Genomic DNA, 21,000 nt, shown 5'->3' with positions numbered 1-21,000 from the left:
GCACATTGCAGTGGACATCCACAGTTTCCACAGTCTTTTTGAAATAATTATAACAATTCTTTCCAGGGCTCCCCTTGGCAAGTGAATGGTGAAGCCCAGCCGTGAAGCAGACTCCAACCCACGCTCAATCTGGGGCCGGCTATCTGTGGCAGATATCGGATATGTTTCAGACTTTGCCAAAGCGGGGGGGGGGGGGAACCCAAGCATTTTGCACAGCCCTTTGGAAACAAACCTCTGCTTCCTGGGAGGAGATGAATCGGCAGCATTTTAATACTTTCCTGGCTTGATTAAAAAAAAATGAGAGTGGTACATGTTTTCCCCCAGAACTCTGCCACCAATTGCCTCTCCAGTGGGCACAGGACAGCCCAATCAGCAAAAAGGGGGGAAGGGTTCCAACATTGCAACGTTAATACGCATGCTCAATTTTTTTTTTAAAAGTGTGATGTGAATTGCAAGGCCCCGGAAGCCCAAAATTGCACCAAGGTTTTGAAATGAAGCACAAACACCAAATCGAAATTGCAGTGGACAGTGTGAAATGAACAGGTGCGATGCTGAAGCCACTGCGATCGGGGCGAATGCTCATAAATGGCAGTTTAAACCGTAAGTGCAAAAAGGGCCCTTGTTTCCATGAACTGGACGATTGGTTCATTTGTTTCGTATTAAAGGGCCAGTTTAAATGGCCATTTCCCTGGGGGAAATGGCCATTTAAACTTTTCCTGCCACTTGGAAGGGGCAGGTCCCTTTAAACTATCAGCTGGCAGGCGGCAGGGGGGATCCCCCCCTTGCCGCCTGCCAGCTGATAGCTTAAAGGGACCTTCCACTTGCAAACGGCAGGGCCCTTTAAACGGATCAACCCCCTGCCCCTCACCCCCTCCCAAGCCCCAGTCCCAGCCCCCCACTTACCTTCCATCTGATGCTGTGGTGGTGGATTTCCTCACCTGCCAGCTGATAGTTTAAAGCAGCAGGAAAGGACCCTTTAAATGATCAAATGCCCCTTTCCCTGCCGAAAAGGGCCATTTAAACCCCATGAACCACGAACCACTAACTGGTTTGTAACCGGGCCCAGTTCCATGCCAGTTCGTGGTTCCTGGTTCGTGGAACCCCCACGAACCACGAACCCCATGGTTCAGTTTTTTTCTGGTTCGTGCCCATGTCTAGTTGTGATTGGCCTTACCCAGGGCATATAAAAAGGGGCCACAAGAACTTAGCACTGATGTAAACCTTCCAGCCCTCTCATGATCTGCCTAGGTTCACAGAATAAGCATTGCTATCAGATGGCCCTCTAGTCTCTGTTTAAAAACCTCCAAGAAGGAGAGCCCACCACCTCCCAGGGAAGCTTGTTCCACTGAGGGATCACTCTAACTGTCAGGAAGTTCTTCCTAATGTTTAGCTGAAAACTCTTTTGATTTAATTTCAACCCATTGGTTCTGGTCTGACCTTCTGGGGCAGCAGAAAACAACTCCACGCCATCCTCTATATGACAGCCCTTCAAGTACTTGAAGATGGTTATCATATCACCTCTCAATCATCTCTTCTCCAAGCTAAACATACTGAGTTCCTTCACCTTCCCCATAGGACTTGATCTCCAGACCCTTCACCATCTTCATTGCCCTCCTCTGGATATGTTCCAGCTTGTCTATATCTTTCTGAAAATGTGTGCCCAAAACTGAACACAATACTCTAGGTGAGGTCTAACCAGAGCAGAATAGAGTGATACTTTGTGTGATCTGGACACTTCCTTCCTTCCCTCCCCTGGCTGCCTCAAGCCAGGAAAACTTTTACACCAGGCCAGCTACTAGGCCCAGTTGCAAACCGGGCCTAGTTGGTGGGGGGAACCTCACTTTCATCCCACCCACACTATTTCCTCTGTTCCTCCTCTTGGCAGACCATCTTTCCTTGTTTCTTTCTATCCTTCTCACCCACCAAACAACCTACCTTTTATCTGTTTTCCATCTCCAGCTATGTTTATTTTTTATTTACTTCATTTATACTTCCCTTTCTCCATAATGCAGACAGACTCAGAGCAGCTTACATCGTTTTCCTTTCTGCTACTTTATACTCATAAAAACATCTGAGATAGGGTTGCCAGGTTCCCTGTGGACCAAACCGGAGAGGGTTGTGGGGGACACATGGGGGGAATTTACATCGTAAGTATGTTTGGCATACATATGCTCTGGAAGACTTCCTTGTGCTGGGAATGACATTATTTCTGGAGTGACAAGGAAGTGAAGGCCCCCATGTAGCATTGATTTGAAAAAGTCAGCCCCATGCTCTGGATTTCCCAGGCTCATTCCTCACTCATGCCCCTCCACCCCGGTCAGGTAAAGAGTGGCAGGGGGCAGGGGCTAGGAGCAGGGGATCTCCTGCTCCCATTGGGGGAATGTGATCCCTACTCTGGGGTAGGTTAGGCTGACAGAGTGTGAGTAGCCCAAGTTCACTAAGAAAGCTGCCATGCTAATGTGGGGATTTGCACCTGTATCTCTCAGATCCTAGCTGAAACTATAACCACTACATAACACTGGCTTTTGTGGGCTGGCTGCTGTCGAACAATAGTGAGCAGCCAGTCCTGAATGAATCATGCAAGCTGTGGTAGTCAAGGAAGTGTGGTAGCAAATTGCCCTTTGGTTGCTGCCAGGCCTGGCCCTAATGAGTCCTTCCTCAAAGGCCAAAAGAGCCCTGAAAGAGGTCCTACCCACATTTTAATGAAAGAAACCAAATTTGAATGCTGGTGGTACTGTTGCAGTTGTCTAGTAACCCCCACAATAACCTCTAAGAGGACATTCATTTCTTAAAGCTACAGGCTGTGCTTCTATTGTTTTGGGTTTTTTTAAAAAATCCCCAATCAACATTTTTAAGAAGGTTTTTAAACATTTTTCTGCATTTTTGGGGGGGGGGACTTTTCTCAGGTTTGTAGAAATAAACACTATATATTGTCTGTTCATGGCTCCGATTATCCTGATTTAAATATTCACAGATGAGGCCATATTGAGAACTCGATATATCAATGAGATTTAGCTAGCACAGTTACCATGTCTGGATAATCATAAATGAAATTCCATAATCTATACAACTCATACAGCAACAGATCCTATAACTTGTATCATATAGATCCAGAGGAGTTATCCGTGTTAGTCTGTGGTAGCAAAAATAGAAAAGAGTCCAGTAGCACCTTTAAGACAACCAACTTTACTGTAGCATAAGCTTTCAAGAATCACAGATCTCTTCTTCAGATGCACAGTTCTCTTCTTCAGATTGCATTTGCAGAAGAGAACTATGATTCTCAAAAGCTTATGCTACAGTAAAGTTGGTTAGTCTTAAAGGTGCTACTGGACTCTTTTATATCTTGTATGTGATTCAGCATGTTAGCATGTTGTACTAAGATCTGGGAGTCCCAGATTTGAATCCCTACTCTGCCATGGAAATTATGGCCAAACATGAATTATGTTTGGCCAGTCACTGTCATTCAGCCTAACCTATTTCACAGGTTTGTTGTTATGAGGATAAAACAGAGAAAGGGAGAACAATGTTGCAAGCTGTTTGGGGTCTGCACCGGGGAGAAAAGCAGAGCATAAATCCATCTCCTTTTTGCACTGGATCACTTGAGATTTAAGCAAACATTAATATTATCCTCATATGTGAATAATAATTTAAAGAAGGACAGGGGATGAGGTCAGATCACTTAGGAATAAGAAGCAGAGTACCATGATTACTGACTTTGCCAGAGTATGTACTTCTATCCAGGGCTTTTTTTCTGGGAAAAGTAGTGGTGGAACTCAATGGGTAGTCCTAGGAGAAAATGGTCACATGGCTGGTGGCTCCGCCCCCTGTTCTCCAGACAGAGGGGAGTTTAGATTGCCCTCTGCGCTGCTCAGCGGCACAGAAGGCAATCTAAACTCCCCTCTGTCTGGAGATCAGGGGATGGGGCCACCAGCCATGTGACCATTTTCAAGAGGTTCTGGAACTCTGTTCCCCCGCGTTCCTGCTGAAAAAAAGCCCTGCTTCTATCAGAGTACCTATGTTTTGGAATGAAGCAAATGGCTCAGGCCTGGGAAGCTAGTAAAAGTTCATTGAATTGGTTTAGAAAGGTGTAATTCCACTTAAGATGGCTCTCTTTGTCCAGGTTTACATCTCTATTAAGCCAGTAGGGCGATTGGTGGACTTGAGGTCAGTCAGCCTCAGCTTAAGCGCAGGGTTGCTTTGAGGACAAGATAGAATAAGCCAATGTCGGGCATCCTGAAATCCCTGGCTAAGCAAGAGGACACGTCAAATAAAATCCATGACTGGAGTATTTCCAAACCATGTTGAGTCTGTAACTAGGGAAAAGTGGGTTTAAAACACCGAAAATAAATAAAAATAAGCAAAGATATATGGGTTGGCAGGCTATTTATTAATTTATTTAGGAATGTCGAGACCACCTCATCACTTTGTCCAAAGTGGCTTACCTATTCAAATACCAGCAATAAAAATATGTCAGCTGCTACTATGAAATATAGACAGTCTACTGCCAATGAAATGTAACCGCAATCACTGAAAAAAACCAACAACAGATTGTCTGAATTTTGAGAATTCTAGCCAAAGGAAAAACTATAAATCTCTTCTGGCTGTCCCTTTCAAAGAATGGTAGTTCCAGCAGAGTGGGGAGGGGGGGGAATGACTTTGCCACAGAAGTTCAAATTTTCTGCAAGGAACATAATAGAAAGAAATGCTGAGCAGCCCTGTACTCAAGGATGGGTGTGTACAAAAGAAGCAGACAGGAAAGACAGATGTCTTGTATCTCCAAAACCCCACCAAAGTGCAAACCATCAAAGGCTCTGGGATTACCTTAGTACAGTTTGAAAGACAGCTCTCCCTGCATGAGAGTTTCTGCAGTACCCTTGTGAAAGTCAATGTGTTCTGTTAAAACCATCTGCGAGGCTGTAATAAGAGTTCATCCATGCAGGCAACGTCCACTGTGTTACAATTACCCGCTGAGTTGTCTGTGGCAAGCTACAGCTGCAGCCCAGCACTTGCCAGGTTTCGGTGTCATGTGATTCAAACAAAAGCCACCATATGGGAGTATGCTGTTGATTTGCTTATCAACATGCTCATCCTGTCGTGTTTGAAAGCAAAAGAGGGTGGGAGCGTCAAAAACCCTCTTTTCATTTGGAGGGGGGGAATGTCTGCCATGTAGGGTACTGCTTTGGAGGGGAGGGTGTTGGCACAAAGTAGGTTGAGAGTGAAGCTTCCCAACCAGTTTTGCTGAAATTAATAGCCTTTGTTAAGAGCAAAAGATCAAGCCAGGGACATATTTTTTTCAATGTGCAGTTCTCAGTACTGCATCAGGCTGTGGTTGTCTTTACATTGAAAAGATTCTTAAGCTCATGTACAGAATTTTATGCGTCCAGGAGAGCCAGTTTGGTATAGTGCTTAAGAGCAGTAGGACTCTAATCTAAAGAACGGGGTTTGATTCCCCACTCCTCCACTTTAAGCTAGCTGGATAACCCTGGGTCAGTCACAGCTTCTCAGAGCTCTCTCAGTCCCACCCACCTCACAGGGTGATTGTTGTGAGGAGAATAATAACATACTTTGTAAACTACTCTGAGGGCCAAGCTACACATGACAAATGACACTTGAACGGCAAGTGGATTGAGTGGAGGGCAAGTGAACAGGGAGAAATACACTTGCCGTTCAAGTGTCTTTCGTCATGGCCCTCAGTGGGCATTAAATTGTCCTGAAAGGTGGTATATAAATTGAATGTTACTATTGGAGGTGAGCATGAACCGGGAACTTGCCACGGACCACCTGTGGTCCGTCAATTTTCATGGATCATGGACCATGAACTTTTCATGGACCAGCCAGGTTCACGGACCAGTTTGTTAGTCCATGGTCCATCACTTGCAGGAGCCCTAGGACCATCCCCTTCATACTCAGAGATGCCAAACTCACAGCAACACTTCAGCAGGCTCTCCTCCAGCTACCCTCCAGGTTTGGTCAAGATTGCATTTCAGAGGTTCGAGTTACAGAAATCCAAATCAGCCACCCTCAAAAAACTTCCAGTAGATACTAGGAGTTGCAAATGCCCATTGACTTGCATTGGCTTGCAGCACCAAAAAATTGCAATGAAGCAAAATCAAACAGAAATGGTGGGGGAAGAGCCCCCTCACTCACCACATAGACACCTTCCCAGCCATTGCCTGGGGAATTAATTCTTCCTCCTTGCTCACATAGAGCAGAATGGGAGCTCTCTGGCAGAGCTGCCTATTAAGCTTTTAAGGGCTGCAGAAGGGCTGTGAACTTTCCCTCCGTTGCCTAGGGAATTGATAGATTGGAGCCAGGATGTCTGGACTCATGGACCACAGACCAACGGACTGGCCCAAATGGACCCAAGTTCATGAAAAAGGTGAGTCCCATGGACTGCATGTTCACGAACCACAAACTGGGCTGGACCATGCCAAATTTAGGTCCATTTTAGGTCCATTTTCCGGACCGTGCCCATCTCTAGTTACTATTATTAGTGTATCTAACTAGTACTCTGCATCTCTGGAGCCAGCTTGGGTTCCCCACAGCCACAAAGTAGCTGCAAGAAAGGGCTGTTGAAAACTTAAGGAGAGCACAAACGGGCTTGGAATGCTGGTGTGAGAGAGGAAACGCTCCTGCCTCCCCACCCCAGCTGTTTTCCTGTGCCAAAACAGTGCTTGTGGACTAATTTCCCAATATGTACACCAAATACTCCTTTCGGAGCAACAAAAATGGGTTAATAACTCCCTCCAGTACTGTTCTGGCATGGGAAACCAGCTGTGGTGGGTAGGAGCAGGAGCTTTCTGAACCCATTTGGTTTCTCCTTTATTCTTCAAAAGCCATTCCCTGCATGGCTGGGGGAACCCAACTTGCTAAATCACTGAACATGCAGTTTGGCCCTAAGTGAGTTGTCAGGCATGATGTGAAATTATGAAGTAAAAATTAATGAATGAGCCAGAGGCCAAAGTAGTATGGAAATGCATTTCTTCCCCGCCCCCCTCCCACTGCCCAAAATCTTGAGATGTGGAAAAATTCTGAACCTATGTTGGATATGAAAATCTCATTTAATGGTTACTTGTTAGTTCCTATGTCAAATACATTAAAAACTTGCCAAACAGTGCCTTTCATAGAATCGTGAGAGTCAGGCTTGCCATATAGTGGGGGATCTCCTGATCCTGGTTTCTGCCAGCCTCTCCCCCTATCCTGCAACCTGGTCAGCAGGGGGAAGAGGCACCTGGAAAGGTTGGAAGCAGGCCTGAGGCTCACAAACAAATCACATGTGCCCCACCATCATGCTGAAAAATGATATTGTGACAGACAGCACTGGTCCCAGTGCCACCTTTACTGAGAAACAACCAATAAGATCGGGGAGAATGCTGTTCCAGTGAGAGCTGGTGTCCATTAGAAGAGGGTGAGAGAGGAGAAAACAGTTTTAGACCAGCATCTAAAGGAGGCAGCAAAAAGATTGGTGGCTTTTACAAACCTGTTCTGCTGCATTGAAACATTCCCTGTTTAACCCCAGTTTATTTATGAGTGTAAAAACATTCACTCCTATGTTCCATCTTGTCAATAAAGTTTATTTTTGTTTTGTTTAACCTTGGCTGACTTGAAGTTGTTGGCTGAGGGGAATTAAAGCACATACGCAAACCTCAGACACTCTGGTCACAACAAATGGGCCAATGTAGTTAATCTAAATGGTGACAGTGTATACAAGGGAAAATAAACTCTGTTCCCTTTATCCAATAGCTCTCGGCAGTAACTTAGTGAGGGAACAGGCTGCCTGACTGGTGGAGGCTCTGAGAGAGGAGAGAGAGGACCCTGTGTGTATTTGGGTCAGGGCTCTCTGCCTGATAATAGAAGTTAGACTGGTGGCGTATGGTGACTGCTTTTTATTGTCGGATGAAGCCCCCAAACCTGTACAGAGAGGTGTATGGCTGTGGGACAGTCTGCCATAGATATGATTTCCAGCAGGGCTTTTTTTCAGGGGGAATGCGGGGGAACGGAGTTCCGGAACCTCTTGAAAATGGTCACATGGCTGGTGGCCCCGCCCCCTGATCTCCAGACAGAGGGGAGTTGAGACTTCCCTCCATGCCACTGAGCAGCGTGGAGGTCAATCTCAATTCCCCTCTGTCTGGAGATCAGGGGGCGGGGCCACCAGCCACGTGACCGTTTTCTCCTAGGGCACCCCACTGAGTTCCACCACCTCTTTTCCCAGAAAAAAAGCCCTTATTTCCAGCATGACATGAAAGAAATGGGTAACAATGGGAGATGATTCTCTAAATCATCAGTTTAGTGCCAGTTTGGTGTAGTGGTGAAGAGCACGGGACTCTAATCTGGAGAACTGGATTTGATTCCCCACTCCTCCGCTTGAAGCCAGCTGGGTGAACTTGGGCTAGTCATGGCTCTCTGGAGCTCTCTCAGCCCCACCCACCTCATAGGGTGTTTGGTTGTGGGGATAATAATAACATACTTTGTAAACTGCTCTGAGTGGGCATTAAGTTGTCCTGAAGGGTGGTATATAAATTGAATGTTGTTCTTGTTATAAAAATTTGCCCCAAACAGTATTTTGGGCTGATTTTCAGAGAATTGGCTTGCTGTGTGACCTGTCACTTCCACACTGCACCAGAAATGATGTCATTTTCTGATGTGACAGGTAGGCATGGGCGCATGCACAAGGAGTAAGTACCCACTGTCATGGCCCACATCCCCTGCTTTGGCCCCCAGGGAACCAGGCAATCCTGCTGACAGTGCCAGTTGTAGGTTTTGGGAGGCCCTGGGTGCACAGATAGGTGGCAGACAGCCAGTGACATTGGGCCCTGCCAAAAGCCCTGGCCCATGGCAGTTTCCCAACTTCAGGATAAGGTGATGGGAGCCCTGATTCCTGAAGTAGTTTTATTGATTCTCTCTTTATCATGGAACTGGTAAGTTCAAGAATAAGGAAAAGCCCATATCTTTTGGATATTTAAAATGTCAGCTGGTTTATTCTAGGTTGGTCAAAACATCAATAAATTGACAAGGTCACAAATTATCATTATGGCCTGTCTCTTTAACTTCCGTTTCCCTTTACCAGCAATCTCTTTTTGCCTGTGCTTTAATATCTCTTAGTGCTGCAGTCATCTTTATCTCAGCTATTACTAACAGTCTTGGGGAAATCTCTCGATTCATCTCTTTCAATACAGCCATCCGGCTAACCTTCTCACTTGCCCATATTTTGTAAGCTACATTGTCTTTGGGGGGGGAGAATCCTCTCAACTCTGAAGTCTGCCAGTGCAATTGTTTTGGCATTAATAATAAGCTCTTTGAGAAATGCCTTTAATGATAACATAATATCTCCATAATAGCCCATTGCTCTTTGATATTTATATCTCTAGTGAAATCTTGTGGAGGTATCTCCCTTACAGTATTTCCATCTGAATTAATCACTCTTTGTTGAGAATCCTTGTGGAGTCTGAATGCTTTCCACTTCTCATGACCTGCATATATTTTAGAGAAACATACCATAACTAGTGAGGTATTTGCTGTGGGGGGGCAGGGCCGGGGCATAGACAAAACAACATTTTGCATTTTGTCCTGCCCACAACATTCATTATAATTTGAGAAGGCAGAAAGCAATGAAAATATCAGGGTCTCTTTTACACATGAGCTAAACACAAGTTTAATTGGGGGAAAACCCAACTCAACTCACTTTTAACGTGTAGCCCTAAGGTGGGTGGGGCACAAATCAGCTTTTATAAGTGCATGGAGGCAGGAGGAGTATCTTTATTCCCTCCTCTCCACCCGATATGCTTTAACTGGCACAGAAGGGCAGTGGGAAGACTCGAAAGACCTGTGTAGAAATACAATTCCTCTGTCCCTTGCTTTGATGGTGGATAGTGCCCTCAAGTCAGAGTTGACTTATGGCAACTCCTGGTGGGGTTTTCATGGCAAGAGACTAACAGAGGTGGTTTGCCATTGCCTGCCTCTGCAACCCTGATCTTCATTGGAGGACTCTCATCCAATTATTAACCAAGGTTGACCCTGCTTGGCTTCTGAAATCTGATGAGAGCAGGTTTACCTGGGCTATCCAGGTCAGGGTGTCCCTTGCTTTGTACATGGCTAATTTAGATCTTCTGTTAATCTTAGAAAGTTCCATCTTACTGAGAAGTCCTCATACCCAGTAGACTGAGGGCCAAGCTACACATGACGAATGACACTTGAACGGCAAGTGGATTGAGTGGAGGGCAAGTGAACAGGGAGAAATACACTTGCCATTCAAGTGTCATTCGTCATGTGTAGCTTGGACCTCAGATTAGACCTCTTAACCTGTGGCCTATGGCTGCCACCTGCAAGGAGCCAAGTCTTAGCTCCTTCAGGTTCCAACTGAAATTAGCCAAAGAGATCCTCCTCCCTGTGCCAGGAGGTGTTTTCTGAGGGGACCAGGAAGAAATCTTTATGGCATTTTTAGCCCTCCAAGTCTCTGTACCCCCTCAACCCTAGAAGGGCAAGCTATTAGCAGAAAGTCTTTTAGCCACTCTTTTGTCTTCAGACAGGTGGGGTATCTGTATAACTAAAGACCTTGGGTGAGGCTTGGAAAGCATTTGGCTTTCCTTCCTCCCACCTACCTATTCTCAATTAGGAGACACTTTTTAAAATGGGGGTGAAGGTTGTGGTACAGTTTTTTTAAAAAAAATGCTAGTGCTGTTCTCTGTACCACGTAGACTTCCACTGTTTAATCACGCTATTTGAAACAACTGGTCACCAGGGGCTCACTTTGCCCACTGTGGGAGAGGCCAAAGAATCCCCTAGCCCCTCTCACAGTGGACGAAGAAAGCAGCCGGGTGGAGAAAGCCACAGGAGAGCTTTCAAATTTCCCTCCCCACCCTTTTTTCCTCCCATAGGAGGGGGAGGAGGAAACCACTGGGTGCTCACTTCGCCTGCTGCGGGAGAGGCCACGGAACCCCCTGGCCCCTCTCGCAGTGGGCGAAGGAAGCAACTGGACAGCAGGTTTAACCTTGCCACCGGTTATCAGGGGCTCACTTCACCTGCTGTGGGAGAGGACAGAGCATCCCCTAGCCCCCCTCCCATCAAGGGAAAAAAGCAGCGGGGCGGGAAGTTTGAATGCAAGCGTTTTTCCTGCTGTTTGCAACACAAACAGCTAGAAAAGTGCTGCGGAGTGGCTGCTGCTGTTTTGCCTAAAGATTCCCGAAGTAATACAAATTGCTTTAGAAAGCTTTGCTTCAAGATTCCTGAATCAACTCAGCAATGCTGGGACTGCTTCAGGAATCCTGAACGTTTCCAAAACAGGCCTGACTCGGGTTAAAAATCCAAATCAGAAACCCTATTCATGAGACACAGCTCACTTCTTCATATACAACTGGAATGTCCATCTGTCCTTATATCTTGGTGAGCGGAGTGATTTCAGTTGTCTCATTACCAATGCTGATTTCTCCACACCCACTGCCGCTCTGCTTACCCCAGCCTATCCAATCACACTTCTATTGTCATTCACCAGCTTTTGTCCTTCAGCCTCTGTATCATTATCATTATCATTATCATTATCATTATCATTATCATTATCATTATCATTATCATTATCATTATCATTATCATTATCATTATCATTATCATTATGCTTGTTTTCAAATTTTCTGATACCATATCCTATTGTACCTGTTCACTGAATGTCTGGACTGTGGTTCATTATTGTAGTTTACTCAATGAATGTCGTAGCTGTTGATGATATTGTATTTCACTTGTACTGTGTAATACACCTTGGATCTCAGTGAAAAAGGTGGATTATAATAAATAAATAAATAAATAAATACAATTTCACTGTGTATAGGGATATGTATTTCCATCTATTATATGATCCAGAGCACTGTGCATATCTTCATATGCTCTCTCAGGCATACAAAATGCATGTAAAGACAAAGAGAAATGAACACAAATAACTGTTTATTGTGAATGGAGTTTTATTGTCACATAAGTATAAATGACACAATGTAAAACTCTGTTGTATTTTATGACACATTCTATTTATGACACAGAGATTTATAAACATCATCATCAAGGACAATTACATAGTCCATCATAGCAGACACTTTATTCTTATACACATATTTCAGTTCTTCGGGGATGGGGACAGACAAAAATATCTGATTCCTGACATAATGGTAACCCTGTTAGAATAAATCCTTTTTAAAAAATGCATTTTACCTGCCATTTTACAAAATTATTTTGTTTCCCAGAGTTCCCAGTAGAATAAACATTGTGGCTTATTTGTATCTTAATTTAATGGCTAAACAAGTATCCCAGAATTGGCATATATTGCAATGTAAGTAGGGCTTATTAAAAAAGTAAAAATAAGCTGTATGAAAATATTAACTACAGTTGTCACTTCAATGCCTTCATTAGTCTATTGCTAATATGTCTGAACAAAATACAATTGATAAATGAATATTCTCATTAGTGATGGAGAGGTTGTCCACCTAGCTTGTTTTCCACAGGCAGCTAAGTGCTTATTGTCCATTTGAGTTGCTGTAATTTATGAAGGAGATAATTTTTGCCAGTGAAATCAGCTTTCAGAATCTGAAATAAAAGGCATTGAAAAGGGGACAAAAAGAGGGGGGAAAGGTTATTATTCTCATTTGAAGAACATTTCAGAACTATAAATGCATGCTTTGTGAACCTCTCTCTCATGGATTGATTATTCTGTGACTCCATTATCAAATAATACTTCATCTCAAGTTCCTGAAGAAAAATAGATAAGTGAAGAATGTGTGAGGACGGGAGCCACCAATTCTATAGCTTCATATGTTAAAATGAAAGATACTATGGCCGAATCCACACTACCTATTTGTTTCCACGGCTTTTTTGCAATTGGCGCGCTATTCATGCAGATACTCACACGCTTTCCCATTCCGCGTGTTCCCCGCCATCACCGCACCACTATTGTGTCTTCCCTCCAAACCACGTGATATTCGTGGAAATCCATTTTCTTCCCTTTTTTTTTTAAAACAGTGCATAAAGGTTGGTATACCGGTAAACCAACCGTAATGAGCAGCGGTTTGCGCGGGAAAAGAAACGGTCACCAGAGCATGCGCATGTCACACAGGGACCGTTTCCCTATTGAGTTCCCCAGTTTTCAAGAGTGTGAGGTGCTAAGCTGAGCAATCCTGTATTTCCCACAATGGTCATCTCCAGTGAACGGCAGATGTGGGAAACATTGCCACTTCTTCAAGATATCGGTATACCGGATAATTGACCCCTTTTTTTAAAAAAAAAAGGGAAGTGACGTGCGCCATCAATTCTGACGGCAGAGGATGGAACCGCCCACGGTAACGCTTTACTCGGTGGCGTGTGGAGAACTGATTGCGCCATGAAGACGCACTGGAAGGGTGAATGTGAGGATGCACAGCCTGGTAGTGGAATAAAGGTGATTGCCACGACAACGCAAGATAAGCGGAAGATGACTGAGTGTGGATTTGCCCCATGTCCCACATATTCTGAAAACTACATGCTTGGTTCTGGAAATTTGGATCCTATTATTCAGATATTTCACACAAGCAAGCAGTTTCCAAATTCACCTCAAAATTTCACCTTAGGCAAAGTGTTATAATAATGATTGTGCTTATATACCGCTCTTCTAGACAGATTGGTGCCCCACTCAGAGAGGTGAACAAAGTCAGTGTTGTTATTATCCCCACAATATAGCTGGGGAATAGGGAGAGGAATGGCTTACACAAGGCCACCTGCAGACCTCATGGCAGTAGTAAGTTTCTAATCAGCAGAGTGCTGATTTGCAGCCCAGCTACTTAAGCACAACGCTACAGCAGCCATTCTAGCTCTCTGAGCTCTGTATAGGAGCCACTATAAATAAGCTTGGACAGAAGCTGTCTCTTAACTGTAAATTATAGCTAAATTGACAGGAAAACCCATAGTTCGGCTTGAAAGTTGTGTGACTTATTTTTGTATAAAAACTAACATCTGTTATTATATGATTGCATTCTAAAGACTTGACAGCAGAGCACAGCATTGCAGAAAGAAAGAGGGTGCAAATCAAGTGAAGCTACCCTGTTTTATTTGGGAATGATTCTATCGTGTAATAGGAAAGTAATATTATGTAAGGGTGATGGTAGAATTGGGACAAGGATATCAAGAAAATGGCTAGTCATTGTAAAGTTCAAAGGCAGGAAGATGATCAAACGTTAAGCACAAGAAAAGAAAATGGTTCTCTTCAAGTTGTGAATAGGACATTATAACCCAAATAAATGTTTAGCTTTAATTAAAACTCTTGAAATGATACTTTTGTATGCTAGGAAGTTTCCAAAGTCAGCATTCCCCGCCCCCCAACTTTTTCCTTCAAATGTGAGATGTGGAAAGAGAGAGATATAGTATGGAATAGTGGAAAGAGAGAGATAAAGTATGGAATCTCTCCATTTCATTTGAAAATGTTTCTTTCTTATGAAAAGAAGAGGGCAGGAGGAGATAAGATACCTTTCAAATTACCGCATGGAGATGTGGCATGAAAATATTGTCACTTTCTGAAGCTCCATTCTACTGATGGAGACAGTAGCAGCCTGAAAAGCATTTACTCTAAACTGATAGCAACTGAAGGTAAGTAGAAGAAAGCAGAGAGGCTGGTAGTGAAAATGAGGGGGGAAGGAGGACCTGTGAGAGATTAGCTCAATGTGTTTTATTAGAGGAAGGTATCTGATGAAGAGAGCTGTAACTCTCGAAAGCTCATACCCAATCTAGTTGGTCTTACTGGACCTAAAAGCTGCAATGTCATAGCAAGTGATCCCCAGCAACTGGTGTTTCCAGTATTACATTGAAGAGCAATTAGATCATACAGGGAAGTGCACAACATAAAATAAAAGGTAGCCTCTCAAAATATACAGAACTTAAACTGTGCATGATAGCAATGCAGTAGTTCCATTAATTTCTCTTCAATAGAGAAATTAGGGTCTGATAGTAAGGACTATCCTAAACTGAAATTCTTATATGACATGAAAAATAAGACTTATGAACCTGTTCCGACTGGTCCAGATCGACTAGGCCACTGAAGGTAGCTCCTTGGGGAATGGCTGAGAGTAGCACTTTTACAGAGCCATCAAAAGAACATTTTCCTGGAAGTAAGCCTCATTGAGCAGTCTTTTGAGTAGCATTTTGAGGAGATTTGCTCAGGACTGCTCTCTTTGTACAGCAGTAGTCGAAATATTAGGGGATATTGCAAGATGATGGTGTTTGAAGAAGAGAGAGAGATGATAGTGAAGCCAGGCTAACAATGAGTGATTCCACACACGTTGGATAATGCACTTCCAATCCTCTTTATAGATCACTCAGAACAGATTTTTTGTGTGCAGAACAAAAAATCCACCTCAAACGATTGATAAAGTGCATTGAAAGTGCATTATTCAATGTGTGTGGAATCGTCTAATGTTTTGCATAGGTTATCAACATTATACAATGCTTCGTTGTGCATGCAGCCACATTCTCCCTAACTATGGGCCTGTTGCGTTGTAGTAAGCACAATTATGCCAATAAATTTAATATTAGTATCACTTCTAACCAGTTAGATTTGAAATTCTGCCCTGTAAGATTTGCATGTTATGTATTCTGGTGACTAGGCGTGACACAAGATAAAGAAAAAATTAGAAATGTAAACAGTATGAAAAAAAGTTTTAATAATAATTCTTCTAAGTTACCTACCTGGTTTTCTGAACTATACTCAGGGGTGACATACTCTGTGTGCCCATCATAAGTAACAGTAACATTTGTGGCTGATGAGGCTGTGAGTCCCCAGATATGAAGATGGCCAAACTTCAGAGGGACAGAGTCACTTAAATAATTGTTGTGATCCACATAGACATTGAGTACATTCTGGAGGAAAAATATAAAAAGAATAATGGGATTCAGCAGGAGTCAGGATTGCCTAGCTTACTACAGAAAGTAATTGACCAGCTTTTGCCAGTGGTACTAGATGATTTCCAATGTGACATTTCCTCTTTTTGGTCTCCAAAACTCACCCTTTGATTTCACTTTTTCCTTTGAGCAGATCAACCCTGTAATTCTTTATTTTTGTGTCATTTTCTGTTACTTGTGCTGAATTGTTTCACATAAAATTGATGCAATTCTTGTTCATCAATAAATCAGCACTATACACTGTACATTAAACATCGAACTTATAAATTACATGCATGGTGCTGTATCTACAGCACAAACATATCTGCAAAACCAGCAGCAAAAAATAGAGAACCAAAACCAGTTGCAAAAATATGAATATAATATAATATAAAGCATACACAACAGTGGCTGAGGGAGCACATCCCAAGAGGCAGAAGAGGTAGTATCTCCCTGATCCCTATAACTGAAGCAGTAAGATCACTCTAGTGTAGAGGCATTCAGGGGAATGTCTGTATAGATCACATACGTGAAAGCATATGCACATAGGCTTCTTGTAGAATCAGAAACCCTTGAAAAACAGGTTTGGGATTGCACGGGGACAGCCATATGAACTTCCACATGCATTTCTATGGCTCTGTGTATAAATTTCAATGAACACACATAGGTCCATGGGTGGGGAAGGGGGTAGAGCTTGCTGCTATGGTCTGACTCCCCTTCCTAAGGTGCCTCCAGTGTATATGCCTCAAAAGTATGAAAGTGTGAAAGATATCCCTTCCGGGAATTACCGGAAGGGATATCTTTTGAATTTGGAGGAGTAAGAAAGCGCATCAGATCTGAATTGGAAATGGAAAGGTTCATGACGGACAATGAAAAAGACTTACCAACAACAAGGCTTTGAATATGGGGTGCAAAGTTTTATCGTGGAATATAAATGGACTCAACTCACCTAATAAGCGAAAAAGCATTTTCCACTGGCTATTAAAACAGAAATGTGATATAGTTTGCTTACAAGAGACTCATATTAGAAATCAGGACGTAAAATACCTTAAAGTAAGTAAATTGGGCATTGAATTTGTAGCGGCCTCAAAAAAGAAAAAAAGGGGAGTGGTATTATATATAAAAGAAGAGCTGCAGCCAAAGGTGATAATTAGAGATGGGGAAGCCAGATTTATAGCAGTGGAATGTATTTGGAATTTAAAGAAAGTGTTGGTGATTGGAATATATGCACCTAATGGAGCTAAAGAGTGCTTTTTTGAGGATTTAAAGAAGCAACTAGATGAACTTTCATATGATCAGATAATACTTGCAGGAGACTTCAATGGAGTTACGAATTTGGAACAGGATAAGAAATCAGCCACTACACAAAAGAAAAGAGGACTATTACCAAAGACTTTTTTTGGATTAATGCAACAGGAAGCGTTGGAAGATGTGTGGAGAACGCAGAATCCCACAAGCAGACAATATACCTTTTTCTCTGCAAGACATTCTACCTTATCGTGTATTGATATGATCTGGGCCTCAAAGGACTTAGTACTTTGGACTAAGGAAGTAGAAATAATGCCCATGGTAGGCTCAGATCATAACCCAATTATGTGGAAATTTGGAAAAAGAACTAAGAGAAAAGGATGGAGAATAAATGAGGATTTGTTGCAAGAGGGAGAAAATATGGAAATGTTGAGAAGGGAGACTAAATTCTTCATACAGTACAACATGAATCAAGAAGTACCAACCAACAAGGTATGGGACACGTATAAAGCAGTAATCAGAGGTGTATTAATGGACTTAAATGGAAGACTTCGAAGGAAAAAAGAGGAGAAGAGACAGGAGATTATGGAAAAAATAAAAGCCAAAGAAATACAGCTGAAGAAAAGACCAGGGAAAAAGAAAATATATCAGGATATTAAAATCCTTCAGGAGCAGTTGACGGCTATGAATAATAAAGAACTGGAATGGAATCTTAAAAGACTGAATCAAAAGTCGATGTATTGTCGAAGGCTTTCACGGCCGGAGAACGATGGTTGTTGTGGGTTTTCCGGGCTGTATTGCCGTGGTCTTGGCATTGTAGTTCCTGACGTTTCGCCAGCAGCTGTGGCTGGCATCTTCAGAGGTGTAGCACCAAAAGACAGAGATCTCTCTGTCTCTCTGTCTCTCCACACTGAGAGATCTCTGTCTTTTGGTGCTACACCTCTGAAGATGCCAGCCACAGCTGCTGGCGAAACGTCAGGAACTACAATGCCAAGACCACGGCAATACAGCCCGGAAAACCCACAACAACCATTGAATCAAAAGTCGTTTGAAGGGGCGAATAAACCTGGGAAATTTTTGGCATGGCAATTGAAGAAAAGAAAGGAGAAAAAGATAATAAATAAAATATGTGATGACAATAAAGTACACTTGGAACAGGTCGCTATTAGCAGAGCCTTTTATAAATTCTACGCTAAATTGTATGATAAGAAAGAAGTGAATAAAGATGCGATAGCCGCATATCTGGAGAAAATGAAGCTTCCAGTAATTTCCGAGGAGTGGAGAGTTAAACTAAACAGCGAAGTAACAGAAGAAGAGATAAGGAAGGCAATACAGTCAACAAACTTGGGAAAAGCGCCAGGGCCTGATGGACTTACAGCTAAGTTTTACAAGGCAATGGCCAATGAACTGGTACTGTTTTTAAAAGAGGTGATCAATGGTGTTTTGAGGGACCAAAGGATCCCAGATACCTGGAGTGAAGCAAATATATCATTGATCCCCAAAGAAGGACAGGACTTGACCAATGTCAAAAACTACAGACCTATCTCTTTACTCAATAATGACTACAAGATTTTTGCAAAGATCTTGGTGGAGAGAATAAAGGGATGGCTAGCCGAAGTTATTGGAGAAGAACAAGCAGGCTTTTTACCAAATAGACAAATTAGAGACAACCTAAGGACAGTTATAAACGCTATAGAATACTATGACAGGCGATGTGATAAGGAGGTTGGTTTCTTCTTTGTAGACGCTGAAAAAGCATTTGACAATTTGAACTGGGACTTTATGTTTGCCACCATGGAACAGCTACAAATGGGGGAAAGGTTCATAAGAGCAGTGAGAGAAATTTATAGAGACCAGAGTGCAGCAATTGTGGTGAATGACGAGCTGACTAAAAAATTGATTATTGGAAAGGGTACAAGACAAGGTTGCCCGCTATCCCCATTGTTGTTTATTTTGGTTCTTGAAATTTTGATGATGCAGATTCGAGAAGACAATGCAATCCGTGGTATAAAGATAAAAGACTTTTCCTATAAGGTCAGAGCGTTTGCAGATGATATAATGTTAATTGTGGAAGATCCAATTGAAAACATGCCCAAGGTAATAGAAAAAATTAAAGAGTTTGGAGACTTGGCAGGTTTCTATGTAAACAAAAAGAAATCAAAGATTTTATGTAAGAATATGACCAAACAAAAACAACAGTTATTAACGGAAATAACAGATTGTGAGGTAACAAGTAAGGTGAAGTATTTGGGAATAGAATTGACTGCAAAAAATATAGATCTATTCAAGAATAATTATGAGAAATTATGGACTCAAATAGAGCATGATTTGATTAAATGGAATAGACTGAACTTGTCATGGCTGGGAAGAATTGCAGTAATCAAGATGAACGTGTTACCAAGAGTTATGTTTCTGTTACAGACGATACCAATCATTAGGGACTCCAAGCAATTTGATAAATGGCAGAGGAAAATATCAGAGTTTGTGTGGGCAGGCAGGAAGCCTCGAGTGAAAATGAAAGTGTTACAGGATGCAAAAGAAAGAGGGGGAATGCAACTGCCCAACTTGAGACTTTATTATGATGCAATCTGTCTGGTATGGTTGAAGGATTGGATCATGTTGAAAAATCGCAAACTGCTGGCCTTAGAGGGATACAAAAAATTATTTGGATGGCATGCATACCTATGGTATGATAAAGTAAAAGCAGATTCTATGTTTCTGCATCACTACATTCGGAGAAGCCTCTTTACAATTTGGAAGAAGTATAAAGAATACCTACAAGAAGGAATTCCCTCCTGGGTGGTTCCATATGAAGTAATAGATCCAAGAACGGTCGACAATGAACAACAGTGTTTAACGTACAAGGAGATAACTCAAATAGAATCTTCTAAAATAAGAATAAGAACGCAACAAGAGTTGTCTCCAAACTACGACTGGTTTCAATATAGACAAGTTAGAGATCTTTATTATTCAGACTGTGCGAAGGGAGGGATAAGGATGGAGGACTCAGAATTAGAGAAAGTAATTTTACAAGAAGACCAAAAGGAAATTTCCAAGGTTTACAAAGTGTTGTTAAAATGGTATACTGAAGATGAGATAGTCAAAGTGCAAATGGTGAAGTGGGCTATAAACTTCAACAAAGAAATAACAATGGAGGCGTGGGAATACTTGTGGAAACATACATTGAAAATCACGACATGTACCAATATTAAAGAGAATAATTACAAAATGATCTATCGTTGGTATCTGACGCCAAAGAAGATTGCGCTAGGGAACTCGAACATGTCTAATAAATGCTGGAAATGTAAAAAACATGAGGGATCAATGTATCACATGTGGTGGACTTGCGAGGTAGCTAGGCAGTACTGGGGGGAAATAATAAGAGTAATGAGTGAGATTTTACAATTTCAAGTTAATAAGAACCCAGAACTCCTGCTACTGAACTTGGGAATGGAAGACATCCCAGCACAACATAGGACATTGATATTTTATATGACGGTAGCAGCCAGACTTTTGTATGCGCAGAAGTGGAAAGTACAAGAAGTGCCAACTACTGAGGACTGGATTTACAAATTGCTGTACATGGCGGAGATGGACAAAATGACAAGAAAACTGAGACACCTTGATCCAGGGCAGTTTAACACAGACTGGGGAAAGCTGAAGCAATATCTGGTGAAAAAATGGGAGGTGGGAGGAGAACTGTGGCAGTTTGAAAACTATTGAGGTACACAGGAGGAGAGAAGTGACTATACCGAGGGGGTGGAGAGTTAATGGAAAAATTCTAAGCAACTTTATATGACTTTTAAGTATTATATTAAGTAGCAATAGTGTTGATACTATGAGAATTATTGGGATAGAAATTAACTAATCTAT

The 21,000-nt window shown here is 42.4% G+C and overlaps 1 protein-coding gene across 1 annotated transcript in view; it reads right to left on the bottom strand.

Annotated features, from left to right (window-relative positions):
- Nucleotides 1-11,930: 11,930 nt before the first annotated feature.
- The window catches only part of SI (sucrase-isomaltase), a 178,856-nt gene continuing 169,786 nt past the window's right edge, over nucleotides 11,931-21,000 (bottom strand). Inside the window, exons 70-71 of the mRNA XM_054982800.1 lie at nucleotides 15,688-15,858; nucleotides 11,931-12,564 (exon numbers count right to left, since the gene is read on the bottom strand). Of these exons, the coding sequence (XP_054838775.1) occupies nucleotides 12,487-12,564; nucleotides 15,688-15,858 (249 nt within the window). The 3' untranslated portion in view covers nucleotides 11,931-12,486. The remainder of the gene's footprint in view (nucleotides 12,565-15,687; nucleotides 15,859-21,000) is intronic.

The sequence above is a fragment of the Eublepharis macularius genome, chromosome 6, assembly GCF_028583425.1.
Source record: "Eublepharis macularius isolate TG4126 chromosome 6, MPM_Emac_v1.0, whole genome shotgun sequence".
Taxonomy (NCBI): Eukaryota; Metazoa; Chordata; class Lepidosauria; order Squamata; family Eublepharidae; genus Eublepharis; species Eublepharis macularius.
The sequence above is the reverse complement of the archived record's forward strand: the minus strand, read 5'-3'. Positions and strand labels throughout refer to the sequence as shown.